General features: G+C 37.2%; 3 protein-coding genes across 3 annotated transcripts; 2 read left to right on the plus strand and 1 right to left on the minus strand.

Moving 5' to 3' along the window:
- Positions 1–298: 298 nt before the first annotated feature.
- Positions 299–1,075, plus strand: LOC141588666 (uncharacterized). Its single transcript, XM_074410099.1, has one exon. The coding sequence runs from the start codon at positions 299–301 to the stop codon at positions 1,073–1,075; it is 777 nt and encodes a 258-aa protein (XP_074266200.1).
- Positions 1,076–2,306: 1,231 nt separating this feature from the next.
- LOC141613246 (glutamyl-tRNA reductase-binding protein, chloroplastic) lies at positions 2,307–6,341 on the plus strand. The gene is made up of 5 exons (XM_074431987.1): positions 2,307–2,891; positions 4,276–4,356; positions 4,449–4,553; positions 4,673–4,822; positions 5,803–6,341. The coding sequence occupies exons 1-5, from the start codon at positions 2,511–2,513 to the stop codon at positions 6,040–6,042; spliced, it is 957 nt and encodes a 318-aa protein (XP_074288088.1). The 5' UTR covers positions 2,307–2,510; the 3' UTR covers positions 6,043–6,341.
- Positions 6,342–6,759: 418 nt separating this feature from the next.
- Positions 6,760–10,341, minus strand: LOC141613241 (uncharacterized). Its single transcript, XM_074431983.1, has 8 exons — positions 10,125–10,341; positions 9,820–10,030; positions 8,815–8,877; positions 8,545–8,681; positions 8,413–8,450; positions 8,262–8,304; positions 8,007–8,171; positions 6,760–7,436 (listed from the first exon to the last, which is right to left on the minus strand). The coding sequence occupies exons 1-8, from the start codon at positions 10,252–10,254 to the stop codon at positions 7,258–7,260; spliced, it is 966 nt and encodes a 321-aa protein (XP_074288084.1). The 5' UTR covers positions 10,255–10,341; the 3' UTR covers positions 6,760–7,257.
- Between the last annotated feature and the right edge of the window lie 554 nt (positions 10,342–10,895).

Raw genomic sequence — 10,895 nt, forward strand, 5'->3', positions numbered from 1 at the left:
TTTTATCTTCATAAAAATTACCTTAATTGCTTAATTGTTTAATAATATTTGAACAAACTTGCCATATAAACTAAGTCAACTTTCCTATTTCTTGCTTCCATAAAAGGGAAAAATAAAAACTTTCCTAAATTTTGTACTCGTATAATGGTATACGTCGAGATATTAGGAAAGCAAGATACTTGGTAATATTGTATATATATACACTGATATACACACAAATTGCATCAATTACTTAACTGTTACCTTAACTTCTACAGTAATAAAAATTATTCTTCCCGAAATTGTTCGGTTAACTAAGATGAATAAGAACATACCATTGGTATCAGCTGTGCTGAAATCAACTTACAGTAGAGAAGCTACTGTTTCTGCAATCGAACAACATGCGGACCAGGCGTTTGGACCAGTGTCTCCAGTCCTGAAAATGTACGATTCTGTACAAGAGATCGAGAGGTTACTGGTGTTGGGCCCTACAAAACGCGACGTAGTTGGGTACCTGTCTTTGATAAAACAATTTGAAGAGGGTTTGAGGTTTCTGACTGATAACTGCGGGTTAGCAATGCAGTGGATGGAAGACATAGTCGAGTTGATTGACGAAGACGTTCTTGCTGATGACAGGTATGTGTTGAACCTAAATCAGTCGCTAAGAATACTTAAGAAGCTGAAATACATGGAGGGTCGTGTTCGTGTTAGTGATGGTGTTTTAAGTGATTCTTTCGACAAGTTAGAGATCGAGTTCAGACGGATGGTGAAGGAACTCCCTGAAAACATCGTTGAACTACGAACCATCGTCGAAAGATTAGAAGCGAATAATGACAGGTTTGAGAACTGCAAAACCATCTATATTGATTTTAGGAGCTCGGCCTTAAATGAATCGGACTCTGCTCAAAAACTCGAAGAATATGCAGGTCAATGGGGTAGTCATATGGAGTTTGCAATCAAGCGAGTACTTCATACCGAGTTTGAGCTCTGCAACACCGTCTTTGAGAAATTCGGGTCAAATGTGTCTGAAACTTGCTTTGCTAAAATTATAGAAAAATCGGGGTTTCTACGACTTCTTAGTTTCGGGATGCTATAGATCAAACCAGCTGTTGGGTAAACTAAGGAACGCGGTTCCTAGTGAATTTCGGGTTACTCCGATTACTACATAATAATTACTACATAAATACATAATTGGTTGGATGTACAAGGTTGTGTTATTTTTCAGTACCATGTGTTGGTCATAGAAGGATTAAGTGTTAAACTTTGGTAGTAAATGTAATTTCATTTCTGCAATTCGTCGTGTTAAAAGCTACAGAATTATTTCAATCCAAAGATTAGTGTAAAACTCCATTCTCACTATTTACTCGTTAAATTGCAATTTTTGCCTTCGTATCATTTATGTTGTCATTTTTATTCTGTTCAATTTCACAAGAATTGACTCCTTTATATCTTTAGCTATTTGTAATAATTTGACTAGAAAAGAATTGCAAATTCATATAGGTAAAATATTAAGTATAACCTAAAATTAATTTTTGCGATAAATTTTGTGGTTTTGTCAGGGTCAATTTGAGATTTACTAACGTTTGTGTTGTTTCCAAGTTAGATCCGATTAAGAGGAGCTTTACTCAACCGTAAATTTCAAGTCCTCCTTACTAGAATGGGCGAATTCTGCGAATTTAAATTACTCAATCATGAATTTCAAGTCCTCCTTATTAGAACGAGCGATCTGAATAACCAAACCCGTATTTCACCAAACACTCGAACTAAAGACCATAGCTTGACCTATAACCCAAATTGACTTGATCGATATAATCTGACCTAAATATTTATTGTTGCACACTGTTTGTTATTCCTAAATCACTTGTGATCTATAATAATGGATACAAAAGTGTTCTGAAGCAAAATGGCTCGTCGATGCGATCTGACCGAATTCTCTCAAACTAGAAATAACCCAGCACGAACTAACCTACCCGTACCTGATCCAACATGATTAACCCGTTTACCGAGCCTCTAGGATTGGTTTTACTGTAATTACTACGAGACCTGGTAAAATTGACTCGATCTAAATAACCATACCCATATTTCATCAAACACCCGAACTGAAAACCCCGCGCTTAACCTATAATCCAAATTGACTTGACCAATATAATCTGACCAGAATATTTATCGTTGCACATTTTCTGTTGTTCCTAGATAACTTGATCTGTAACAACAGCTCCGAATATAACCCAAAACAAAAAGTTTTGCCTCGATCCATCTTCCCCAAATTCTGCCAAACTAGGAATAATAAGCCGGCACAAACTAACCTAACCCGTTCCTAATCCAACCCGATTAACCCGTTTACCAAATTTAGTTTTTACCATCAATAGGGAAGACAAGAAGAAAAACACCAACTACATCCCCCCTTCTTTCACAAAATTATCAAAATCATCATCTTCACATCTTCAATTCATCATCTTCTCCCCCCTACTCCCTACTCCCTCCCAAATCCCTAAAAATCCCAAATTTCTCCAATTTATCAAAACACAAACATGATCTTACAAACCCAATCAATTTCCCACCACATTCTTCCATCAATCTTCACAACCCACAAACCAAAATCCCTAAAAGTTCCAAACTTTGTCACAATTAAGCAAAACCCAACTCCCAAAATCTCTGTAAAATGCTCAATTTCAGTAATTTCAGACCCAAATACAATAACAACAACACAAACAAAACCATACCCAGGTGAAGTTTCAAGAACAATAATGGAATTATCTTCAAATGGAACACTTTCAACATTGACACATGATGGTTGGCCTCTTGGTATTGGTGTTCGTTTTACTGTTGATGCTGATGGTACTCCTATTTTATGCTTAAATGTCTCTAATCGACATTTTTCTCTTGATAAAAGGTCTACTCTTCATGTTCAGGTTGATTATTCCCTCTAATTATGGTTGTTTTTGGTGCTACTTTAGGAATAAAGTTCATGGTTTTGTTTGTTGTAAGATTGTCGTAATTTGCGGGAGCTCTTGAGGCACTGGGGTAATGTTGTTGTTATTAGGGTTTGTTTTTTAAGTAATTTTGATCATGTATTGTAGGATAGTTTTGTTTGTTTTAAGATTGTGCTTTGTAGTTTTATCTCGCAGTTGTCGTTGTTATTGTTATTGGAGTTTGTATTTGGAGTAGTTGAGATCATGTAATGTAGGTACTAGTTAAGTTCTGGCATTGGGTTGTTGTAAGATTGTGCTTTGTATAGGAATTAGGAAGCTTTGATCTTTTTATGTTGTTTCCCCCCTTAGTTATGATAGTATAATGGTTTATGAGAGTAAACAATTGACGGGGACGGAGAGAGTATATTGTTAGAGAATTGGATTGCAGTTTTTGAGGAGTTAAAAAGTGTGTGGCATTGGGTTGTAGAAGGGTGGACGTTTACCTTTCTTTTAAAATTGGTTTCTTAATGGGAGTGCAAGTATGTATAAGTTATAACCCACTGAATAATAAGACTGTTGAGTGGTCTACATTGGTGTATAGTGATGAGACTTGAGAGTACCTTTGGTGGATAGGATTGATATTGGGATGGTTACGACTAAAGCATCGAATGAGCTGAGTTAGATGGTCTTGTCGTCTATTTTGAGCAAATCATGGCTCATGCTTTAGGATTTTCATGAGTAGGCAACAATATGTGCATTGACACAACATCTGTGTCCTTGTAGCGGAAAGGGAGATAAGAATTTGAGGCTTATTGAGGTCGCGTCTTAGTGATCACCAAACATTGATATATAACAACATTATCCTATGCCTTAAGGGCTTTCTTTAGTGGCGGGGTAAGGAGTGCCAGATTTATGCAATCTTACCTCTATGTTGATAGCAGAAAGAGTTTGTTACCAAATGATTCATAATAAGATAAGCTGCGGCATGGTCAGTTGACTGAGACATTTGGCTTTATTCCACGATAATCTAAAACCAAAGAAAAGGAGTTTTGGCTCCATTGGAAATGAAATGATCACGCTCCTTGATACGTTATTCACTTATTCTAAATCATTTGTAGTAGTTGGGACCTAAATAAAGGCTTTTCGTACATTTTGCCTCAGTTATTTGGATGCTTTGCCATTTCCTTTTGTGTGTCTTTATCGATGCCCTCGGAGTAACTTTAATGTCTTTTTATTGCATTGATGATATGATTATAAATTTATAAGTGAACAATTACGAAGTATAATGTACGTGGGATACTATATTACTATCCTATATTTGTACTTCTATGTATAACTATATTACTTATTGGAATAGAGGATAACATGATCTGTTGACATGCAGCTAGAGCAATGTGGCTTGAGAACTCCTCAGTGTACCATCCAAGGTAGCCTGGATAGACCCGAAGATAAAATGCTCTTGAAGGTGAGGTTATGAAACCTTGTAACTTTAGATGAAGAGGCTATAGTGATTTAGTCTTATGTTAAATTTCAATCTTCTCATGTTTAATTCGACAGAAGCTACATTCAGTTTGGAAGAAGAGATTTGGAGAAGAGATCAAGGACGATCTCTTATATGTTGTGTCTGTTGACCGTGTCCTACAACAAGAAGACTTTCAGGAGGTGTGTCATGTGTGGGGTTAACTTGCATTTGTTCATGTCTTCTCAACCTTGTAAATTCTTTTCTATTACTTTGTTGAAGACGAAAACCTCTCGGTGATCTAAATCTTCGGCTTTTTCAGGATGGTGTGTGGGTGTCATCTTCAGATTATAAAAGTGCATGCCCGGATCCCCTTAGAGATATTGCAGAGGAGATTGTGACGGATATCAACACAAACAATATGGAAGATGTCCTTCGCTTTTGCAATATTTATGCTGATCTGCAACTACAGGTATTAATCTACTTGCATTCGAGTGGCCATGATAATACGGAGTTCACAGTGTGCTTAATTAAAGGGATGAAATTGCTTTGTGCTTGCAGCATATGTATATGCAAAATTCTCCTTTTTGATTATGAATGAATTTTGTATGCTGTGTCATGTGGTATTGTGCTATGTTACTCAGACTCCAGTTGAAATGTCCGACTCGTAACATGAGTACATATCCAAAGTGTCAGACTCGCCATGACTCAAATTTGATCAGAGGTTGGCTTGATTATTGGCAGCTAGTATTACCATTGCAATTAATTCTTGTGTGGCGACAACTGGATACGAGTATCTTTTTATGCTTGCTGATTTCTCACAGCTCACAAGTAGTTCAGCTTAATAATTTCTCTCTGATTAACGAGAAACAGGCTGACGAGTATTTAAGATCATGACTTGCTTGCCTTACCGGGTTGCGATTTTTTGTAACTGCCTGCCATGAGCAGAGCTACTATGTTCCAAGACTTCCTACTGCAAGGGCCAAATCTCGAAATATTGTGGGAGAAACTAAATTTGATACCTTAATTCGTGTTGACGGTAATTGAAGTTAGGAATCCTGAGTGCCTTGTGGCCACTGGAGGTAGTAGTAGACTAGTAGGCACCCATAATCATGATTATGCTATTAGAGGTTAAGGTGTTGGCGCACCGGTTAAGGTGTTGCTTTGTGACCGTAAGGTCACGGGTTCAAGTCCTTGGAGCGGCCTCTTGCCAAAATGGCAAGGGAAGGCTTGCCCCAATTACACCCTTGTGGTGGGACCCTTCCCCGGACCCTCGCCTAGCGGGGACGCCATCGTGCACCAGGCTGCCCTTTATATGCTAGAACTTAGGTTCGGACTGCTTTCCCTCTTCATGGTACAGATTTTCCTCTTCATATCAGACCAAACAAAAAGTTATACCGAAATTTTGGCATCTTAAATTCAGAATCCTGATTCCATCCTTCCTTGTTGCAGGTATCCGAAGCCAAGATGGTTTGGGTTGACCGGTTAGGGTTCGACCTGCGTCTCTACTCACCTCCAAACGGCATTTATGAGGTGCGGATCCCGTTCCCAAGAGAAGTGACAGATGCAAGGGGTGTCAAATCCACATTCAACGGAATGTCCCAAGTTGCATGGGAAGTTGAAAAGAACTATTATCCTGCTGAGTTTAAGCGCGTAACTCAAGCAAAGAAGCTTGCATTGGCTGGATTGTAGAAGAAAATGCAATTTTATAGCAGTCATCCACATTTTCCCCAGAGACGACTGATTTCAACAGGCTATTTTTTTCGAGGTGGTATAGTATTCCACACCACCCTATATGTGTAGAGGGTGCATTGTCTTCTATCAATCTAACCTTGTTAGATTATGTGTAATTCCCATTTCTGTAATTAGAAGGAATTGATCAGAGCTGAGCATCATTGATTTTGAACTGTAATTTTATTTATCCTTGTGAAGTTTTGATCAGTAATGTGAACACTTATTTTACTCAGTTTCAATTGGATATGGTTTATAGACAAGCGCAAAGATTTGGGAAAGACTGTGTTTCACCAAGAGAGGTGAAGATCAAATTTTGTGGTAAGATTTACAAGATATTGAAAACTTGATCTCAAGTGAGTAGCTTTCTCCATAATTAATGAAATATCACGCATATAATGTAATAGTGTTCTGTCAATAATTTTCGTATTCCTTTCAATTTTACTTTCGTCCTGAATTTATGTGTGAATAATAGACTTACGCTACTAAGCCACGCAACTCGATAGCATACTCGATGATGCGCCTTGCTTATGCAGATGCAAATGGAAATTATTAAATGGCAACTAGACCTTGAAGCACAAAAGACCAAGTGTACTTAACTAAAGAAACCTTGATAGGAAGATCATCCATTTCTGAACAAGGGCCATGCATTAGTATTTGACTGCTAAGATGTGAAATACTCCGAAAGCTCTAACACCAATGCAGCAGGATCAGATTACAGCTTGAAAGGGATGACATGGTTTCCTCTGTTACAAGGTCAAGCGTGAACGGTTGAGCATTCGTAAACTATGAGCATAGCGACATCTAATGTACACAGTCACGGCAATGCAATCGCCTTGAACCACTAGATTACAGAGACGAACTTTTTTACAGTAAGAGCTTCAATTAGGTCTTTGCATTGCTCACCATATAAAGTCAATGAGACATGGTTGCTTATGGTCTGGGTTGAAAACCCCGTTTGCACTGAAACCGTCCATGTAGCCTTTTAACACAAGAAAAACCAAGGACATATAGTCATATATTGAACTTTGCTCCAGTATGCTTCAGTGTACTCCGAGAACAAAAGAGGATGGCATACTGGAATCATGCTGAACTTCACATGATCGCTCAGTGTTGAATATTAGAATCATGCTGTTTATGTTTCCCTGCTTGGAAACCATATGAGAGTGCGGGCTTTCAGCGACTATCAGCGGAAGAGGTTGAATAATCTTTCACCATAAGTATTTCACCGCATAATTTCTTAGGAACTTGTTCCAGTGCTATCCCTTCTTGCCATGCCTGCCCGACCATCACCCCAGGTCCAACATGACGAACATATATTACAACTTGATCATTGAAAGGCCGTGGATGTCTGCCTGAAATTGAAATTCAGAGATTCAGTTCCGATCTCTAATATGACAAATTATTAAATGAGACCATTAGGCTCCAACAATTGAGCATTTAATGTAAAACCTGGAAAACGGATCTTCCGGTCTGATACTCTGATTCAAGCCAGGTCATTGTGGGTTCAGGTAATTTCTAGCGAGCTGTTATCGGGTCATTTCGGCTCAACAAGTCAATTCAGCTTCAGTTCATTTTTGAGTTGATGGTTACAGATTGGTCAATTTCTGGTCATGGGCTATCAAGTTCTCATTTCAAATTGTTAACTTGGAGTCATGTTGAGACATTATAGAGCCAAATCCATTTATGATCTGTTATTCTTTTCAGGTTCAGGACATGTTTGGGTCGGTCAAATACTCAAATCATTCAAGTCAGTTTTTCCATGGGTTGTTATCATCCATTATAGCCTGCTAACTTGCTAAGTATGAGCCATGATCATTTATTTTCTTGAACCAAGGTATAAATACGCACAGCGTTTTCTTTGCCTATGGCTGTTAGAGTGAAATAAATAAAAAATTAAATAAAAAGCTTGTAATCTCACTCACCAGGTTTAGGGAAACCTTCTGGATAATCTTGAAGATCGAGGTGCCCATCCCCAAATTCATAAGCTATATCACAAGGTTGCTCTGTAGGCATTACTTCATGAACTTCTTTCACACTAAAATATAGCGGACTGAAAGAAGTTGCAATGCGGGCAAGAGTAGATCCACCTGGATTGTACATCATTTTTAGTCAACAATAACAAGAACTGGGCTCGCACACCCTATACACTTAAATTAGCCTTTAGACGACGAGTTTACCAATTAGTCTTCCGTAAATTTTTCCGTTTGCTCTAAATAAAGCCTGCATTAAAAAAGAATTAATCCTGAAATCAGAATCTACCTAAGCAGGGTAAGAGATGAAGGATCATAAAAAATAAAATAAATAAATTAGACTGATCAAAGAGCGCACCTTCTGTAAGTGACTGATCAGTGCAAGTGGTATTGGTCCTGTATCACAATGTCGAACAATCAAAGTCAAAAATTTCTCACAACTAGAAGCACATTAGTCAAAAAATAAAAATCGAGGGCGTTAGAAAGCCACCTCCACTTTTACGGCAGTTCCAGAATTCAAGTGACAAAGCATCATTTTTAGCAGAGAGTAAACTGGAGGAGCTCATCTCCGCTAACTTAGCATCATCATAACGTGTACCAGCAGCCTCCCAAGCAGCAGAAATTAACCTGCATTAGACGTCAAACAAGTCTATCCAAACCCTTCATTGCAGAAAGATCGCGACATGAAACTAAAAGAAATAGGAACAAAAGCCATCATCTATGTCCCACATATTGTATTGGGTGGCATTTATCAAGGTACCTTGGATTGAAGAGGTACAACAGCCTATGCCGCCTTTCTTCTGGAATCTCGGAAATTTTCTTCCTGGCCAATAAAACGAGATGCAAAAAAAACTCATAGTCTCAGAGATCACAGTTTTACATATACAACATTGTACAATAGTTCAGGGAAAACACAGCACAAAATTCTTAAAAAGATCACTATCTCTTACCATATGATCCACATCCAAGACTTGTATGCAACGAAACTACAAAAACTCGAATCCAAATAACTCGTACATGGCCCACCATTCATTTGTTTCTAAACTAGTCAATCATTAAGTTTAACCTATGTTGCTCAGACTTAGTTAGAAGTATCCACACGATGACACGACACACGAGTGTGTGTCCTAGTGTCTGATTCGTCAATTTTATGAAAAAGATTCATGCATTTGGTTTAAAATGAAGTGTCTGAGAGTCCTACCCACGTCCGAGTGTAAAGTATTTGACACGGGTAAGCGAGGTAATATTGAAAAGCCCGAGCAACATATATAACACTTAGCTGAAAATGAACTGAATACTTCCAACTAATCACAGCTTCATACACACTACACATAGCAATGCAATGCTGATTAAAACTAGAGTATTACACAGAAGATTAAACTACTAACCAAACTACCAAAGCTACATAGAAAATGGAATATAAGCGGTGGCGGAACCAGGATTTAAAGTTAGCGGTGCCAAAAACTTCGGTAGGCAAACTAATAATGAAATCTAGTAAAATAGAGAAAAAACGTCCCGGTCAATTGTTGTCCTTTGATTTTGGCACAAAGACCAAGAAAAGAGGAGGAGCCAGTTACTAAATGACAGGTGGATCAAATAGTGTGTGAATGATCAAATTATTCATCAAGTTTATTCTTAAAATAGAAAGGACAACAATTGACTAAGACAGTATATCGAATATTTTAACTAAAAGTTCAAATTTTTCATTGTTCAGCCCTAGTTCCGCCACCGAAAATAAAAACAAAAATGTGAATTACCACTTTACCAGAGATAAGAAGCAGGATTATAAGTAGAAGGGTCCAAAGGAATAAGATCTTTAGGAGGGTCAAGAAATGTGACAACATCTTGTTCATCCAAGTATGATTTTTTACCATTTGGTAATACTTCATAGGGCTTCTCATCCCACGACGTCGTTTTCAGTATTCTCTCCGCATTTACTGCTTTAATTCTCTGGTTGTTTGATGGTAATTTCAATCCTAATTAAACACAAAGATTAAAATTTTAACAATTAAAACTCAATTTAAGATAATAAATTGAAGATTAGAGATGAAAGAGGGATAAAGATTGTACCTTTGGTGAAGATTTGAAGTGGGTTTTTGATGAATTGGTAAGAATTTGAAGAATGAATGCTGAAGGTTTTTGGGTAGTGGAGATTACAGTTGCTGGTAGTTGAGCATGAAGCTGAGAATGTTGTTGCCATTTTTTTTGTTTATGGGTGGGTTTGATTCGGTTTGGGTGGGGTTTTGATGGGGTTTAACACTTTTGCTAAGGTCCCAAATTCCGGTTCTTTTGGTTGAAATTTGAAAATAGTTAAATTAAGAGAAAATTGATAATTACAGCTTTTTATAAATTATTACTTTTTGTAAATTATAGTCTTATATAATTTTTTTTTGAAAATTACATCCAGAATATCACTTCCGATGAAAAATTACAGCCAAAAACATTTACTCCGGTGGAAAATTGATTCAAATTTGAATTTTTGTCACTTAAGTTCATCTTTTTTGACAAAAATGTCCTTACCTTCATCTTTTGTATCCCCTTATGTTCATCATATTTCACAACTCCATCATCTCTCCTAATTCACCATTACCTAATCTAATTTGTCCTTTTTCTTCAAATTCTACCATAATCAATTTAATTGAATTCTATTATTTCTATGTTCTCTTAAAAGTAATTAGTGTTCTTCATCATCTCTCTTTTATACTTCATAGATGAATTTTCCCCAAATTGAAAATACTTAGGGTTCTTCAATTTTGGTAATATGTATATCTTTCATCTCCATATTGATATACTTGGGCTTCTTTGATACAACAACTACTAATTTTGTTGTTGTTATTGTTG

This window comes from Silene latifolia, chromosome 1 (assembly GCF_048544455.1).
Source record: "Silene latifolia isolate original U9 population chromosome 1, ASM4854445v1, whole genome shotgun sequence".
In the NCBI taxonomy this organism is placed as follows: domain Eukaryota; kingdom Viridiplantae; phylum Streptophyta; class Magnoliopsida; order Caryophyllales; family Caryophyllaceae; genus Silene; species Silene latifolia.